This window comes from Anolis carolinensis, chromosome 4 (genome assembly GCF_035594765.1).
Source record: "Anolis carolinensis isolate JA03-04 chromosome 4, rAnoCar3.1.pri, whole genome shotgun sequence".
Taxonomy (NCBI): Eukaryota; Metazoa; Chordata; class Lepidosauria; order Squamata; family Dactyloidae; genus Anolis; species Anolis carolinensis.
Window position 1 is genome coordinate 168,680,955 of NC_085844.1, and position 19,911 is coordinate 168,700,865.

The 19,911-nt window shown below is 40.0% G+C and overlaps 1 protein-coding gene across 1 annotated transcript in view; it reads right to left on the reverse strand.

The window, feature by feature from the left end:
• Positions 1-1,210: 1,210 nt before the first annotated feature.
• The window catches only part of lepr (leptin receptor), a 112,413-nt gene continuing 93,712 nt past the window's right edge, over positions 1,211-19,911 (reverse strand). The window contains exon 19 of the mRNA XM_062978218.1: positions 1,211-1,442. Coding sequence (XP_062834288.1) covers positions 1,416-1,442 — 27 coding nt within the window. The 3' untranslated portion in view covers positions 1,211-1,415. The remainder of the gene's footprint in view (positions 1,443-19,911) is intronic.

A 19,911-nucleotide genomic window follows, 5' to 3' on the forward strand; every position in this document is an offset into this window, starting at 1 on the left:
AAACATACAGTTGCATGCACCAATGCTTTTAAAGGTCACAGTTCTTTTTCGGTTACTGTGGTTCTTTGATTTACCCCCATTAAGGTATAACTAATAAACATAATTATGTATTGAAAATTACCATCTGAATTACAGTACCTAAATGAATAGGTAACACCTTGTTATCAAAATGGGAATAGTAATCACTTTGACCTTTTCTGTTGGTATTAAAATAAGTGGGGTTTTTTCCACTAATCATCCGCAAACAACAATATTTTACAATCAATCTCTCCAAATGTCAGCCCAGGTAGATGCGATGGTCAGGAGTGCTTATTACCAGCTTCAGATGATACAACAGCTGCACCCATTCTTATATTTGGAGGACCTAAAATGAGCTGGGAACTTCAAGGTTTGACTTTTGCAATGCACTTTACATTGGATTACCTCTGCACCAAGTTCAAAAATTTCAGCTAGTTCAAAATATGGCAGCCAGATTGATTACTGGAGCATCTAGGAATGAGCATATTACACCTATGCTAACGTCATTCCACTGATTACAAATTTCTTTCTGGGCAAAGGTTGGTTTTGACCTTTAAAGCTCTATATCAGGGGTCCCCAAACTAAGGCCCGGGGGCCGGATGCGGCCCTCCAAGGTCATTTACCTGGCCCCCGCCCTCAGTTTTATAATATAATATATTGTATATACATATAATATTGATAATAATCTTATGTTATACAATATAATACTAATAGTAATACCATATAATAATATTAATTATATGTTATATATTACATATTATATAATAGTATAGTGGTATAATTCAATATAGTAATATATAATGCTAATATTGTGTTATGCTAATAATATAATATATTGTATGTACATACAGCTGCTCTAAGTCCCCTTCGGGGTGAGACGGGTGGGATATAAATGTAGTAAATAAATGCAATAAATAAATAATTAATTTTAGACTTAGGCTCGGCCAAAGTCTGACATGACTTGAAGGCACACAACAACAACAACAACAACAACAACAACAATCCTAATTAACTTGACTATCTCATTGGCCAGTAACAGGCCCACATTTTCCATTGAAATCCTAATAGGTTTATGTTGGTTAAAATTGTTTTCATTTTTAAATATTGTATTGTTTTTTTCTTGTTGTTGTTGTTGCACTACAAATAAGACATGTGCAGTATGCATAGGAATTTGTTTGTATTTTTTTTCAAATGATAATTCGGCCCCTCAACAGTCTGAAGGATTGTGGACTGGCCCTCTGCTTAAAAAGTTTGGGGACCCCTGCTCTATATGGTTTGGATCCAGGTTACCTACAGGATCATCTTCTCTCATATAATCCATCCTGAACTCTAAGATCCTCTGGGAGATGCTTACTCCAACCAGCATGAACCCAACCGTCATCCAGAGGACCTTTTCATCAGCTTCCCAAAGACTGGGGAATGACCTGTTGGAAGAGATGTGACAGTTAAATGAGCTGTCAGAATTCAAGATGCAACTAAAGATCTAACTCTTTACAAACAGGCCTACCCAGTCAATCCCACAGATCACCTATTACAATGCAGTCTGAGCCCTGCCACATGCACAATGGAGGACTTTCTTACAGCAACACCAGAGGCACTCCAAGTGGCCAGCTACTAGTCAAAGGACATTTAGTATAATGCCAAGTTTTTTTAAACTTTCTTTGTGTTTTCAAATACATTACAACTTGCGCCCTCGGTTCGCTTCTGACACAATAAATAAAATACCCAGTCAATCTTAACTTAAATTTTAACTTACATTTTATTGTTGTGGTCTTGTATTTATTTTAATAGTGTTGGGTTTTATAGCTCTGCTTTAACCCTGTTGTACCCCACATTGAGCAGGGGGGTGGATGATGATGATGATGATGATGATGATGATGATTGCTATTACAAATGTTATGTTAAAATGTTTGTAACATTCACAAGGTGGTAGTATATCCAAATGGAACACAAACAGTGATGTTTAAAAGGGCATTCAAGTGGCATGTCTCTGGTTTACTTGTTTGGAGACCTGCAGCTCATCTGATAGAGTACCTTGATGGAGACAGACCATTTTATGTATTGTCATGGATTTTATTTAAAAAAACATAAAGCAGGATGATGATGACAAAGTGAAAGTCACTGAACTAACTTGTTATCAAGACACAAAATATCCCTGTAAAAACTGTAATTGGAAGCTGTGAAGCAGACTCTCGCTAATTCTCCCAAATGAATTAGGAACCCTGCTGTGGATTTCCAGATTGTGCACATTACAGAATAAACAAACAAGCTGAATCGTAATTGCAATCCTGGAAGTCATGCTTCTGTGAAGAAGTGTATAATTATATTTTGTTTATAGATGATATGTGTATTTGATTTTGTGTAAACAGCCAGGTTTGGCTAAGTTAAAATGGTGAGTATTTGAATTGACATTATGTATGGGGGAAGGTAGCCATCTTAGAATGCTAGAGCAGGTTACCATAGCAACAGGGGCGGAGCCAACCGCCGCCTGGAAAGAAAAAGGGGGAATATTTTAAAACCCAAAAGCAGTTGGGGATTCTCTAGTCATAGAGAAGGATCTGATTCTTGTGTGGAGAATCAGGCTGGCTTAAATAGAGAGATTTGAGTCAGATTTAGGTTAGACCAGACTAGGCAAGTTAGGTGATTTGTCTAGGGTCAGTTATAGAGTCTGTGGATTAGGGAACATTAATCCCAGGGGATCCAGTAGGATCAGGGTTTAGTGTAATCCAGAGAAAGAAGTATTTTGAAAGTTTAACCACCTTATAACTGTTTGTAACCATTAAGCGAAGTGCCTTTACCAAGTTATCTGAAACCATCAAGCTCTGTACCTGCAATAAACTTGTTTTGATTTTATTCAAATCAAGCCTCTGTCATACTCTTAGATTAAATTAAGTAACATCAACACCTGAAGTAAAACATATAGAGAAAGCTTATAAGAGCCAGTACCATCTGCCTGACGTCTCTTGGTGGCAGCGAAGAAGATAATCAAATAAATCATTAATTAACATCATCTCTCATAAAACATCTTTATTAAGTGGTGGTATCTGTGTGTGCGTGTGTGGGATTCAAAAGGGGATTCCATCCTCCGCCACCTCAGCTCCTTACATTAATTGGTGGCAGCGGTGGGATTCAAAGAGGGATTCCATCCTCTGCCACATCAAGTCTCCACATAAATTGGTGGCAGCGGTGGGATTCAAAGGGGGATTCCATCCTCTGCCACATCAAGTCTCTACAGCTTCTAATTGCATTTTGTGCTCATTTAGGTTAGTGTAAGTTAGTGTTGACTATCAGTAAATGTATTTACAGGATATATTGGAATTTGTATAAGTAATGGATGTTTTAGAAAAATCTGACACCTACTTCCTGTTGTTTATGAAGGTAGGAATTTAATCTAAATACATAATCAAAAATATAAGAAGTCCCCAATAAGTTGAATCCAAAATAACTTAAAATGCAAAATTTGATACTAAGGGCAGAATACAGAATCTTGACAATCTGAGCATTTCTCAACATACAAAGGTAAGATTCCAGCCATGAAAGAAAATATGAAATTACTATTAGAGGTCTTCAAGTTAATGGTATGAATCAGAATTATTTCCAGTGGGCATCAGAACAAACAGCTTTGGTGGATGAATCTAAAGGTCCATCCAGTTCAGCATGTTGTTTTAACCAGGTATAGCTCCAGAGATGCCTCCGGAAATACAACCTGAATTTGAAAGCCTGAACCTGCAATTCCTTTTGACAGAAGTGTCTTTTATAAATATCTCTAATTTGTAGTTTTCGTGTTGTGCCCATCATCACATCTAGTAGCAGGTAACGTAATAAATTCATTAGGCACTGTATAGAGTAGGGTGGTATATTTTCTGTGCTGATTTTGCTTTCAATTTTAATTAGGTGATCTGATATTTACTCTTATAGAAGAACATGATAAATATCTCCCACCCCTTTCCTTCCTCTTTCTTAATTTCATGATATTGATCTTTCTTTGAGTTCTGAACACTTAGCATTTTGTCACCGAGAATGCGCTTTAGCCCATTGATCATTACCTTTTTTCCATCCTTCCTGATTTATGATAGAGTTTGATAGCCACAACAGGGGAATAATCCAAATGTGGGTGCACTATAAATTTGTACAAAAATGCAGTTAATAGCATTTTCAATTTTTTTCCAAGTCATCCCTAGCATGTAACTTTGTTTTTTCATACCCTTCACATACGGGGAGCATCTCTGGCTCTTGGACCTCTATGTAAATGGTTATGTACAATTAGCCAGCTTACTTAGACCTAAATTTCCCCTCATAGCTTTGTTGCTGGCATTCCCCTTGAAATCAGTTAGGTAAAGGTTTCTCCCTGACATTAAATCCAATCATGTCTGACTCTGGGGTTTGGTACTCATCTCAATTTCTAAGCCGAAGAGCCGGCATTGTCCATAGACACCTCCAAGGTCATGTGGCCGGCATTACTACATGGAGCGCCGTTACCTTCCCACTAGAGTGGTACCTATTGTCATGTATATGTACATTGTGATCTGCCCTGAGTCCCCTTCGGGGTGAGAAGGGCGGAATATAAATACTATAAATAAACAAATAAATGAATAAATAATGCAGAAGTACAAGATATCTTAGATGTCTCCACACTGATACACACACATATAGATTTTATGAAGGAGTGCTTTCTCAGAAGCTGCAACTTATTTTACTCCTTAGTTAAATATACATTAAAACACTCATCTGAACCAGCCAGAAGTTGCAATGCATATTTTTCCCTAAAAAATTCACAACCAGGCATGGATATGGTTGCAATCAATACTATAGCATTTATTTCATTTATTTATTGAATTTCTACACCAACTTTCTGCCATACTTAATTTAATTTGGAAATTTAACATAAGCATGGGCTTACCTGCAATTGGGTTGCAATCCTAACGCCCACTAGAAAGTAAGCCCTCTTGATCAATGGGATTTACTACTAAGTATGAATTCATAGGATCAGCCTTAACTGCCAGAGTGGAAATGAAATGCTGCATGTCCCTAGAGAATGTTTCCGCACTTACGTGGTCAAATCTACAGTTAGGCTCCAGTACTCCAGTCTGTGTGGTACATTATCCATCCTATTGATGAGTCAAAGAATATTTAAAAAATCTTCTGAATTTATATAATACCGTACATTATGGAATGCAGTGATTCTTGGTCTACATAGTATTTTTATGTAAATGTTTAGCATAGAAGTGAAAGATTCTAAGACGAGTCTTTTTGTTCCATCACTGATAGCGGTCTCTTTTTAATTATCTTAGCCAGGTAGGATTGTTGTAACATTTCAGGTAAATTGGCTATGGCATATATTAAACAGATCAAAGCTCTGGGACGGGGAGTACAACAGTGTCAAACTCAGCCAGGTCAACAGATTGAAAAAATCTTTAAAAACTAGTGGAAAATGCCAATCATTTTGACTTAATCAGGAACCGATAAACAGATTGGTAGCACAACACTATGTCAAAACATATATTTCAATTGCCAAAAGAAAGTGGAAAATGTGGGCTGCTGTGGATGGATTGTTTGCTTAAAGAAGACTTTTGTCACAACAAGCTGTTTTAAGAAAAAGCCAGTCTCTGATACTACAAATGCATACTTGAGGCCATATCATTTGCAGATTTTCCATGTTAATCTGAAGAGAAAATTGCTCAAGGAACATTTTGTGTGCACTGAAGTTATTATATAGCAAATGTGCCTTCATTCCTCAGAGTTCCACAAACTAGAAGAAGGGCAGAAGGCATGAAAGAAACTGATGGAGTGAAATTGAAACTGATAAGACTTAATGTGTCTTTCCCAATAAACTGACAATGATAAGATTAGGATTCAGCACTCAGACGTGCATCTCTGAGGTAGTGGTGGAGATGAAATGTAATAGGATATATAAATAAATATATACATATAAATATATAAATATATATATATAAATATATACACACGGAATATCTACATACATCTTGCATATTGCCTCAATTGCCCTTTAGTGTATGCAATTTTCCGGCATTATGGAGCATGGATGTAGATGTAAAGCTCTTGATGCAGCATGGTTAAACTTAGTGTTTTTCTTGATGACATTAAAATTGTTATTGCAAATAGAAAAACATTTTAGTCCTCAAGCCCAACCATGAGAGAAGAGGACTTCAGTTGGAAGCTCAACATTGCATTTCAGAACTAATTTTAATTGTTTGTTTTGGCAACATAAACATATTGTACAACATGAAGCATCTGTTCTGTTAAAACATTTTTCTTTTATGAATATGAATGGACTGGAATAGATGGTTTTATTGGTTTCTTTGTCTTTTGTGTAGAAGAAATAAAGGACTTCTGGATTAGAGCTTCCTTAGTTATGCTATGGCTAATCTGATCTCTTTTACTAATCTGATCTCTTTTTTCGATAGAGTTACGAGTTGGGTCGATACAGGGAATGCCGTGGATGTAGCATATCTAGATTTCAGTAAGGCCTTCGACAAAGTCCCCCACGACCTTCTGGCAAACAAACTAGTAAAATGTGGGCTAGACAAAACTACGGTTAGGTGGATCTGTAATTGGCTAAGTGAACGAACCCAAAGGGTGCTCACCAATGCGTCGTCTTCATCATGGAAAGAAGTGACAAGTGGAGTGCCGCAGGGCTCCGTCCTGGGCCCGGTTCTGTTCAACATCTTTATTAACGACTTAGACGAAGGGTTAGAAGGCACGATCATCAAGTTTGCAGATGACACCAAACTCGGAGGGATAGCTAACACTCCAGAAGACAGGAGCAGAATTCAAAACGATCTTGACAGACTAGAGAGATGGGCCGAAACTAACAAAATGAAGTTCAACAGGGACAAATGCAAGATACTTCACTTCGGCAGAAAAAATGGAAATCAAAGATACAGAATGGGGGACGCCTGGCTTGACAGCAGTGTGTGCGAAAAAGATCTTGGAGTCCTCGTGGACAACAAGTTAAACATGAGCCTACAATGTGATGCGGCAGCTAAAAAAGCCAATGGGATTTTGGCCTGCATCAATAGGGGAATAACGTCTAGATCCAGGGAAGTCATGCTCCCCCTCTATTCTGCCTTGGTCAGACCACACCTGGAATACTGTGTCCAGTTTTGGGCACCGCAGATGAAGGGAGATGCTGACAAGCTGGAAAGCGTCCAGAGGAGGGCAACTAAAATGATTAAGGGTCTGGAGAACAAGCCCTATGAGGAGAGGCTTAAAGAGCTGGGCATGTTTAGCCTGCAGAAGAGAAGGCTGAGAGGAGACATGATAGCCATGTACAAATATGTGAGGGGAAGTCATAGGGAGGAGGGAGCAAGCTTATTTTCTGCTGCCCTGCAGACTAGGACACGGAACAATGGCTTCAAACTACAGGAAAGGAGATTCCACCTGAACATCAGGAAGAACTTCCTCACTGTGAGGGCTGTTCGGCAGTGGAACTCTCTCCCCGGGGCCGTGGTGGAGGCTCCTTCTTTGGAGGCTTTTAAGCAGAGGCTGGATGGCCATCTGTCGGGGGTGCTTTGAATGCGATTTCCTGCTTCTTAGCAGGGGGTTGGACTAGATGGCCCTTGAGGTCTCTTCCAACTCTACTATTCTATGATTCTATGATTCTATGGCTATAAAAACTGTAACTTAGATTGACAAATGTGTCATGATTCACACTGTCTGTCTAGAGAAAATAGGATGGCAGCAGATGCACTAAAGAGGCAGCACAGTTAGAATGACTGTATGTTAAGACAGATTGTATAATGAGACAAATAGGGTTTGTCAGCAAAAGTGTTGAATTCAGCAAACTAGTGACAAATGATGACTCCCATCTTGGGGAGATACAGTTTGCTCCAATTGAAATCAGGAAGAGAAAGAAACAGAGAAATTTTTAAAAGAAGTTGAAAAAGTGGGAGGACCGAGGATTAATCAGGACTATTCTTGCCAAATCAGGACAGTTGGAAAGTTTGTCAATGGCTGGCTGAAGCCACCTAAGTATAAACTTTGTGGACAACCCAGATCAACACGTCTGTAGTAAAGAAAGTGGTCCAGATGAAGCAACATCAAGGTGTGAATAAAGAAAGTTATGCTTCCTGGTGTGTGATAATATCTAGATTATATGATTAACAAAATTCGTCCATAATGGACTTGGTAGCAATGCATCCAGGTTTTGGATGCTTCACATTTATCCATACATACAGTGCATAAAAGCACTCAGGCAAATACCAAATACTGTAGAGTACATTTCTAAAGTTTTCTGGAAACCATTGCAGTAGACATTTTGAAATTTCAATTATCAAGTATTTATAGATATTATCTATATAAATATATTTGTTTTTCCCCCCACACTTTTCGTAGGCAACACCAGTGTATACTACTGCCATACACTGCATTTGCTGTTAATTTCTTAATTATTTTCCTCCCATTTATTTAAATAAGTGTTCAGTTTTGTTTAAAGATTTCTAGAGAAGAGCTTACTATGCTTCGTACAGTAATATTCTTCCTAATGTTTAGGTGGAATTTATTTTCGTTTTATTTAAACCCATTAGTTTGTGTTCTTGTCTGTGGAGCAAGACAAAACAAGCTGACTCCATTTTCTATGTTACATCCCTTTGACATCTGAAGATGGTTATCATGCTACTTCTTAGACATCTTTTTTCAAGGCTAAACAAACCCAGCTTCCCAAGCATATTATCACTGCATAGTTTCCAGATTTTCAATAATTTGATGAGATATGTATGAAGTACAGCATGCATACATCTTACTCAAGCTCAGATATATACAAAGTACAATGCCCTTTCAGACATATGGATATTTTTAGTGTGGCACTAATTTGAACTGTATTTCAGCAAAATGTTGTCAGCAGCAACTCTTAAAGAAAAGCATATTTTGGAAAATTTGAGGTCATTTCTACCTCCACATTCTTTTGTTCTGAAAGAGTAGGGGATTTCTTTCTCGTACTATAAGTACAGATCCCTATACAACCATGCAGATTGTCCCAGTTTTCCACTTTCAGCAACAACCCATGCACCCTAAAGGTTAGAAATACATATGATATTAGGAGCAATTTCTCTGACAACTAGTATTTGTTAAAATTCATCAGTGGTGGAGACCTGTTTAAAAGAACATTTCAAGAGTGCCTGAAGCTATTCTGGCCCAAACATCTGTTTTTCTGAGGTTGCATTAACAGAGCCATAAGTGCATTAGACTGGAGCACCAAATTCAATAGAATTGAAGATAATGTTAGTGTTCCTTCAGAGATGATAGTTGAGAGGTAGAAAACTCAGTTAGCAGAATCACCACCAAATAGAAAAAAAACCCTAGGTTTTACTATATACAGTACTTTCCTTGATGCACAACTAACCAAAAGTATTACAAAGTAATCAAAACTTCTGTATCATAAAACAAATATTGTTATTTTAAGGTGCTACAGTAGTATCGGTTGTTTGTGGAACAACAGTAACTCTTCTGGAATTTATTTGACACATATCTGCTCAAGAGTAAGTCTCATAAACTTTATTCATTTAAATTTAATTCTGCCTTTCCTTAAATAAACTCAAGGTGGATTTTCATGGCATGCCCGTCCAGTCAGCCTAATATCAATACTAGGAACGATTCTGGAGCAGATAATTAAGAAGCTGGTCTGCAATCACTTAGAAAGGAATGCGGTGATTACTAAAAGTCAACATGCATTTCTCAAAAACAAGTCATGCCAGACTAATCTCATCTCTTTTTCTTCAATTAAGTTACAATCTTAGTAAATTCAGGGAATGCTGTGGATGGAGCATATTTTGATTTCGGTAAGGCTTGACCTTTTTCCAAACAAACTAGTCAAATGTGGGCTAGGCAGTGCTACTATTAGGTGGATCTGTGATTGGTTAAGCAACCAAACCCAAACGGTGTTCACCAATGGTTCCTATTCATCCTGAAAAGAAGTGACTAGTGGGGTGCTGCAGAGTTCGATCCTGGGTTCAGTACTATTCAACATCTTTATTAATGACTTGGATGAAGGTTTAGAGGGCATGCTTATCAAGTTTTCAGATAACACCAAATGAGAAGGGGTAGCTAATACTCCAGAGGACAGGGCACCAGAAAACAGGATCAGAATTCAAAATGACCATAATAGATTAGAGAGCTGGCCAAAACTAATAAAATGTATTTCAAGAAGGACAAATGTAAGATTCTACGCTTACACTTACACTTAGGCAAAAAAAAATGAATTGCAAAAATACAGGATGGGTGATGCCTGGCTCGACAAGAGTCTATGTGAAAAAGATCTTGGAGTTTTCATGGACAACCAGTTGAACATGAGCCAGCAGTGTGATGCAGCACCTAAAAAAACTAATGGGATTTTGGGTTGCATCAAGAGGAGTATAGTGTCTTTGTATTCCGTTTTGGTTAGACCTCACCTGGAATACCGTGCCCAATTCTGGGCACCACAATTCAAAAGAGATATGGACAAGCTGGAAGGTGTCCAGAGGAGGGTGACTAAAATGATCAAAGGTCTGGACACCATGCCCTATGAGGAGCATCTTAAAGAGTTGGGTCTGGTTAGCTTGCAGAAGAGAAGGTTGAGAGGAGACATGACAGCCATGTATAAATATGTGAAAGGGTGTCATAAGGAAGAGGGAGCAGACATGTTTTCTGCTGCCCTTGAAACTAGGACTAGGACCAATGGATTCAAATTACAGGAAAAGAGATTCCACCTGAACATTAGGAAGAACTTTCCGACCACACGTGCTCTCTGCCTCAGAGTGTGGTGAAAGCTCCTTCCTTGGAAACTTTTAAACAGAGGCTGGATGGCCATCTGTCAGGGATACTTGGATTGTGTTTTTCCTGCATGGCAGGGAATTGGACTAGGTTGCCCATGTGGTCTCTTCCAGCACTACTATTCTATAATTACATGATTCTATGCCGTACTATAACAATGTTTTGAGAAAAGTCAAGCTGAGACTTATCCAAGATCACCTAACATGTCTCATGGTTTACTTGAGCTAGAACTGGGACCTCCTTGTTTCTAATAGGATGCTTTCACCACCACATCATATATAATATTAAAAGTTTAGTGGGATATACTCCCACACAAGGGTTAATATTAGGATATTAAAAAGTATTTTATGAGTAATTCCTATGCCAAAGAATTAGCACAGTATAAATATCCACACACAGATATATATATTATGCCAGTACTATGAAATCCCCATGCATAACAGCAATGAGTTGCAGGACATATCAATGACTAGGTGTCACTGTGCAATACACAACTGCTACACTTCTTCTGTTATTGTGATCATAATACTTTTGGAATTCAACCAAAAGTCTGTAGTCCTCAGTGAGGAGCAGATAGATAAAATTAAGTTAGGCTGATAGAGTCCCACTCATTCCTGAATGTCTGTTGATGTGTCTGTTCTCTCTCACCCACTATCCTTTCTCTTCCTATCCTAATTGTTGGCATAGACAGAGTTTCTTCAGGATGTATGTTCCTTTGTCTTAAGATCCAAGAAGAAATTCCTCATGGTATTCATTCATTTATTCATTCTGTTCTTTTCAGTCTGTGTCTCTACCCAATTGTGTGTGAATGGGAAAATGTAGTCTTTAGAGATGTTTCCTTTTAAAGTAATGGAATTAGAGAGAAAACTCAGACCCAATCCTTTTCTGTCAAGAAATGCAGTTCATATCCTTTAATAAACCTTTCTGAAACTTATTAAGATTGAACTCTGTATCTCGTTTCCTTAAGCTCAAGAATTCTTTACAGCCTCACTATTGCTTTCCACTTGTTGTGAGCTAAAATGCTATACTGTTATTTTTGTTTTTTTAAATGCTTTTGTTGTTTTGGGGAAAAAAATATAACTAATACCTCCATTATGCTATTTATATTATTACTATAGCATAATGTCAGTAAAGCAACAGTCCTCAAACTTTTTAAATAAAGGGCCAGTTCACAGTGCCCCCAAATGTGTGTGGGTGGGTGGGTGGCAGACTATAGTTTGAAAAAACAATTCCTATGCCTTGGAGGGCCACATCTATGCTGCAGGCCGATGTTTGGGCGCCCTTCATTAAAAGAATGCTAGTCATTATTTGACTAAAGGTGACAGAGAAGTTGGAGGGGAACAGATGTGCTATTTTTAAAAAAACCAGGTGGGCCCATCCAGAGATAAGCAGAACCTTTGCTTTCTTCTGAGGCTGAGAGAGAGGGTGCCTTACGCAGTAGATTTCCATGGCCACATGAAGATTCAAACACTAGTCTCCAGAGTTCAGTGCTGAAGCCACTACATCAAATGGATATGATAGAGATAATTTTGAACACTGTTGCTTGCAATTCCTTAGCTAGATATACTGTTTTATACAAACTTGTAAATTAAAAAGCCATAGATGTGGGCGAAACGTCAGGAGAGAATACTTCTGGACAGAGCCGGCCCTAGGTATTTTTCAAGTGTAGGCGAACAGAATTTTGGCGCCCCCCCAAACCAATCACTGAAAAATAAAAGCATTGGATAAGCAAAAATGTTGGATAATAAGGAAGTATAAAGGAAAAGCCTATAAAACATCAAATTTCATTATGATTTTAAAAATTAAGCACCAAAACATCATGTTTTACAACAAATCAATAGAAAAAGCAGTTCAATACATGGTAATGTTATGTAGGAATTACTATATTTGCAAATTTAGCACTAAACATTGAACAGGGATATAGGGCAGTGTGGACTTAGATAACCCAAATAGCCCTCAGTATTAAAAAAAAACTCTAAAATCAGGACAATAAATAAAGAACAACACTCTGAAAACAGAAGAAATCCAGACAGTAAACAATCAGGGACAGCTAACTCCTCCCAAAAAAAGATTCTCCCAGGCAAGAAGAAGCCAGGCCTTGAAGCCACAGGGCCATTAAATGCTAATCAAGGTGATTAATTACAACATTCACACCTGCTTCAAAGAAAAGTTCTTTCTCCCACCCTGGACCTTCTACAGATATATAAACCCCGCATACCTAGCTTCCAAGTTCCTACAGACCTCACAATCTCTGAAGGCCCCAAAGGTGGGCTTGCGTGGTGCGAAGGTGGGTCTGCGCTGGCCGGAAGGCCCAGCGCGGCCGCTGGAAGGCCCGAAAGAGAAGGAGGTGGAGAGTGGTGCCCTCCTCCCAGGACGATGGTGCCCCCGGGACAATGGCGCCACAGGCAAATGCCTATTTCGCCTTATGGTTGGACCGCCTCTGCTTCTGGAACATGGCCACACAGCCCGAAAGACATACAACAACCCTGTGATCCCAGCCATGAAAGCCTTCGACAACACAAAAATAAATATTTACAATTCTCTGAAATGTCCTCAGAGCTTATGAGATGGATGTCTGTTTTTCCCATTGATAATTTTTTTCATCTTGACCATAAACAGAGGTTGCCTGGCCACATATGTCCTAATCTTCATCATTAAATTCTGGAGAGCATGCATAGGTCTCTCAAGGGCTGTCACTGTTTAATACATTTAACATTCAAAACCATCCTCACACTGCAATGATAGCTGAATTAAGGGTTCCTTCAGCAATACAGTCTGACACCATTTTAACTCCCTTGATTCCATAGCATTAAGTAAAGGTAAAAGTTTCCCCTTGACATTAAGTCGAGTTGAGTCTGACTCAGGGGGTTGGCGCTCATCTCCATTTCTAAGCCGAAGAGCCTGCACTGTCCACAGATGTCTCCAAGGTTATTTGGCCGGCATGACTGCATGGAGCGCCGCTATCTTCCCACCAAAGCGGTACCTATTGATCTACTCGCATTTGCATGTTTTCAAACTGCTAGGTTGGCAGAAGCTGGGGCTAGCAATGGGAGCTCACCCCGTCCTGCGGATTCAAACCACCAACCTTCCAGTCAGCAAGTTCTGCAACTTAGTGGTTTAACCCGCTGTGCCACCGCATTAAGCCATGGCAATTAAAGTGGTGTCAAGCTGCATTCATTATACAGTGTAGATGCATGCTATGTCTCTCTTACCTCATCTCAGAAACTTTTGGGATATTTGGAATTTTTTATTACATTGCCAGGTGGAGGCCCTTGCAAGTGATGCACACACCAAGTCATAAAAAAATTTCAAGGAACACCATAGGAAAGGTATGGATAAATAGTAAATATAGCTACCTACTTGACTACTTTGTCTTGTGTTAATGAACTGTCATTTTACATTCTGGGATGAATCATAACATCGGGCTAAATTTGAATCCATCACAAGTAATTAAATATTTACCCATAATTATGTTGTTTTCTATCCTAATCTCTTTCTCTCCACCCTTCTCCTTTGGCTGGATCTACACTGCCCTATATCCAAGGATCTGATCCCAGATTATCTTCTTATCCCAGGTTGTCTGGCAGTGTAGACTCATATAATCCAGTTCAAAGCAGATAATCCGAGATCAGATCCATACGGTAGTATAGATCCAACCTTTGTATATTTAAAAGATAACGCAAATGTCTTCCTTGGATTGCCCTCAGTCACTTACCTCTGCCACAAAGCATTCCAGCTTTCTGATGTCTTATTAACAGTGGAAGAGTTCAGCTTGGCTAGCCTTATCTAACACTGCCTTGCAAAGGAAACTAAAAGCAGGTTAATGAGTCAGGCAGATCGAGGCTCCCCAACGAGCTGTTTTCTTCTCTAGGAAGAAAATTGCGGCAGGTGATGCAGAGGAGGATGGGGAGGTGTTGATTCCAAGTCTTTTCCATTATGAGGCTTCTGTGAGTGGGTTATGAAACAAATGACTAATTTGGGCTGAGACTTCACAGGGCTAGTTATTCAAGAAATGCCATAATAGGTTTTTTAGTCCCCTTCCCCCTCTTTTCTTTTGTTGTCTCTCTTACAAATGACAGAATGTGGAGTTGCTTGGTGATTTTAGATGAAGAAGAACCAGATTTTGTTTAATTGTGCCAATTCGTTGTTTAAAATAGTTTTAAGGAAGTGTTGTCGAAGGCTTTCATGGCCGGGATCACAGGGTTGTTGTATGTCTTTCGGGCTGTGTGGCCATGTTCCAGAAGTATTCTCTCCTTCTGGAACATGGCCACACAGCCCGAAAGACATACAACAACCCTGTGATCCCGGCCATGAAAGCCTTCGACAACACATTGAACATCTCTACGGGGAGAAATTGTTCCAAGACACACGGAGATTGGAAAAACTAAGGACCAGGAAAGCACATCTGCTGTGCTCCCTGATCTTCCTTCTACGCTGCAGAGACACAGATACCATCCCACAATTTCTTGCGGCCAAAAGGACCTTCAAAACACCACAGGCTCATCGTATTTACAACCGCCTGGAACGCAACCTCTTAAGAGAGAGAATCCACACCATCCGTAAAGTTAGGAGAGAATACTTCTGGAACATGGCCACACAGCCCGAAAGACATACAACAACCCAGTTTTAAGGAAATTGCTGTATAGCGTTTATTTCATGCATCTATTGAACAATGCCTTTACACCAAGTGGGTCAACAAAGCTGCATCAATATTAAACATGGAGCATCAAAAGCATTACAGCTACTTTTAAAATAGCCGTAGGATTCTGTATGTTACTAAGTGAGGGTCCTGGCCGGCTTATATTCAGGTAGGTTTATACTTTAGCATATAGGTAACCAGAGTTGGACAGTCTTATCTTATTAAGGTCTTATTATCTTAAATTGCAGTTTTAGGTAAATATTCAAAACATTAAACCTACTGATGCCTCAATTAATGTAATTGTATTGGTATCTATTTTTATTTTTATTTTTGAAATTTACCAGTAACTGCTGCATTTCCCACCCTCGTCTTATATCCAACTCAATAAGTTTTCCCAGTTTTTTGGTAGTAAAATTAAGTGCCTTGGCTTATATTCAGGTCAGTTTATACTCGAGTATAAATGGTACATCTGTGCTTTAAACTCAGTTTGAAACAACTGAAGCATTTGATAAGGACAGGGTGACAGGAGAATGGCAGAATCTTTCCCAGAAGACTCGGGTAAAAGCAAACTGCTGCAGCACTTCTTAGCTTGTGCTTCTTTGTTTATTACTTTTACTATCTTGACCACACTCTTTTAATGGCTGACAATATGTGTCCTGCTTTTCATGTGTGAAATGCTGAAGGATATGCCAAATCAAGACGATTGGTGGGTATGTAACAGTAATGTATGGGATAGTCCTAATTGAAGTAGAACCATTCAACTATTGACTGTTGAATCAACACATAGGTAAATCCCACTAATTCTGGACCTACTTTGGTCAGGATTAATTTCAGCATTTAGGATATTATGTTGCTTTTCAGATGTAAAGCCTGAATGATAATCCCATGTCTCTATACCAGAGGTTTACAAACCTTTTCAGCCACAGGGCCCTTTTTGAAGCAAAAGTTTCTCATGGAGCCACAAGAAATGTTTATATATTATATACTATACTATCTATATATATAAAAGGCTTTTGGCATCACGGTGACTCACAAAACAACAAAACCCAACACCCCTCAAACTCTAAAATTGGCAACACAACCCATCATCCCTGCCTCCAGTAAGATACAACACAATCACACAAAAAACACAATCACAACACCAAAAAAGGCCAAAACCCACAACAGGCAATATACGCATGCGCGCGGAACTCAAAGTATTTTTCGGGACAGCATGGCTGCCCAGGATCAGCTCGCTCCCTCTCTCAGGTCCCCCATCCTTCTCTGTGAACACTTACCAGATGCCTCCTGGCCTTTTCCCGGCAGGCCCCGGCCCCTTCCTTCTGCCAATTCAGGCTGCACCCGGTCTCCTCCGGGACCTTGGGCCCCACACCTTCCTGCACCCATGGGCCTCCCTATTGTTCCTCCACCGCCGGACCTCCTGGCCCCACCCCTTCCATGGCTTTCCAACTCCCAGGGCCATACCGGCATCCATGGACTTTCCGGCCTTCCCTTCCAGGGACAGAAAAGGAAAAGCAAAAGGTAAGCAAGGGTCTCCCTCCTCCTCCTGCTCTCTCTCTTCCTTTGGAAGAATTACCGCTCCCCCTTCAGCCGCCCCATAGGGGCGAAGGAAGAAGAGGAAAAGGAGAACGAAGGGGAGGAAGAGGGAAGGGGAATGGGCTTCCCGAGCGGGAGGAGGGAAGGGAAGGGGGGGTCACACTCCCTCCCCCCTCCCTCCTCTCCAAACAAAATATAAACAAAGGCAAGGAAAGACCCGACAATAGGTTGGGAAACAATGAAAAACAGGACTAGGAATTACAGGAGGGGCTTTATTCGAGAGGGGGCTACCATGGGAGGGAACTTCTACTATTCTTATTCTTATTGCCATGCTTTCTATATTTTGTAATATATAAAATACAAAATAATAAATACAGCCAGACATTGGAGCTGCAAGGATACGCCACAGCAACGCGTGGCCGGGCACAGCTAGTATTGTATATAATGTATATATATCAGGCATGGGCAAACTTTTTGACACAAAACACCCAAACAGCCTTAATAATAATAATAATAATAATAATAATAATAATAATAATAATAATAATAATAATAGTCAGAAAAATTCTCAAAAGCAAGCTCAATGGAGGCAACACCATCAAGGCCATAAACACCTGGGCCATGCCTGTCATAAGATATACTGCTGGCATTATAAACTGGACACAGATGGAACTGGACAATTTGGACAGAAAAACAAGAAAACTCATGACCATTCATCACTCACTGCACCCTCGCAGTGATGTTGACCGGCTATATCTGCCTAGAAGATCAGGGGGCAGAGGACTCTTACAAGTCAAACAAGCAGTCAAAGAAGAAGAACATGCCCTGGCAGAATATGTAAAGCAAAGTGAAGAACCTGCTTTGATTGAAGTCAAAAATCAGAAACTCCTCAAAGCACAGCAGACAAAAAACCAGTACAAGAAAGCCACACTACAAACTAGAGCTGACAGCTGGCACAACAAAACATTGCATGGAAAGTTCCTTGACAAAATTGAAGGAAAAGCTGACAAGGAGAAGACCTGGCTCTGGCTCACGAATGGGACCCTGAAGAAGGAGACAGAAGGCCTGATCCTTGCAGCCCAGGAGCAAGCCATCAGAACAAATGCAATTAAGGCCAAGATTGAAAAATCAGCTGATGACCCAAAATGCAGACTGTGCAAGGAAGCTGACGAAACCATTGATCATCTCCTCAGCTGCTGTAAGAAAATTGCACAGACAGACTACAAACAGAGGCACAACTGTGTGGCCCAAATGATCCATTGGAACTTATGCCTCAAGCACCACCTCCCAGCAGCAAAGAACTGGTGGGATCACAAACCAGCAAAGGTCGTGGAAAATGAACACGCAAAGATACTGTGGGACTTCCGAATCCAGACTGACAAAGTTCTGGAACACAACACACCAGATATCACAGTTGTGGAAAAGAACAAGGTTTGGATAATTGATGTCGCCATCCCAGGTGACAGTCGCATTGATGAAAAACAACAGGAAAAACTCAGCCGCTATCAGGACCTCAAGATTGAACTTCAAAGACTCTGGCAGAAACCAGTGCAGGTGGTCCCGGTGGTGATGGGCACATTGGGTGCCGTGCCAAAAGATCTCAGCCGGCATTTGGAAACAATAGACATTGACAAAATTACGATCTGCCAACTGCAAAAGGCCACCCTGCTGGGATCTGCGCGCATCATCCGAAAATACATCACACAGTCCTAGACACTTGGGAAGTGTTCGACTTGTGGTTTTGTGAAACGAAATCCAGCATGTCTATCTTGTTTGCTGTGTCATACAACATCGTTGTGTCAATAATAATAATAGTAATAATAATAATAATAATAATAATAGTAATAATAATAATATATTATAATATAATATAATAGGCTGTATCTGCCTAGAAGATCAGGTGTGAGAGTTAGTACAAGAGATTGACTCTCCAGGCCGGGTTAGTTAACAGGAAGAATTCTAAGGTATCAAAACATCTGGGCGTCCCCTGGGCAACGTCCTTGCAGACGGCCAATTCTCTCACTCCAGAAGCAACTCCAGTTGCTCCTGACACGAAAAAAAATCATTAGTAACATCCCGTCACTATAAAAAAACCTTTTAATAAACAGTTGTTTGGGAGACAGGGGTGAAAGCAGTGTTGGCAGGAGTGGGAGCAGTTTACCTCAAATACCTTGGAAAATTCCTAAAACCTGTTAGGTTGGTGGCAGCTTTAATTCAAAACAAAGTTTAAAAGACAAGCAGGGTTCACTTTACCCTAACACATAACCATCATCTTCCTGCTATCATATTGTAGGCACAGGGGTGGGATCTTTTAGGTGTGTGGAAAGGTCTGCCCTGTCTTAATTATAGTTATCCGTGTCCGTGATCTCTCTTCCCCTTTGTGATACACAACTATGTGGCCCAAATGATTTATTGGAACTTATGCCTCAAGTACTACCTCCCAGCAGCAAAGAACTGGTGGGATCACAAACCTGCAAAAGTATTGGAAAATGAGCACGCAAAGATACTGTGGGACTTCTGAATCCAGACTGACAAAGTTCTGGAACACAACACAACAGACATCACAGTTGTGGAAAAGAAAAAGGTTTGGATCATTGATGTTGCCATCCCAGGTGACAGTTGCATCGACGAAAAACAACAGGAAAAACTCAGCCGCTATCAGGACCTCAAGATTAAACTTCAAAGACTCTGGCAGAAACCAGTGCAGGTGGTCCTGGTGGTGATGGGCACACTGGGTGCCGTGCCAAAAGATCTCAGCCGGCATTTGAAAACAACAGACATTGACAAAATTACGATCTGCCAACTGCAAAAGGCCACCCTACTGCGATCTGCACGCATCATCCGAAAATACATCACACAGTCCAAGACGCTTGGGAAGTTTTCGGCTTGTGATTTTGTGGTACGAAATCCAGCATATCTATCTTGTTTGCTGTGTCATACAATGTTGTTGT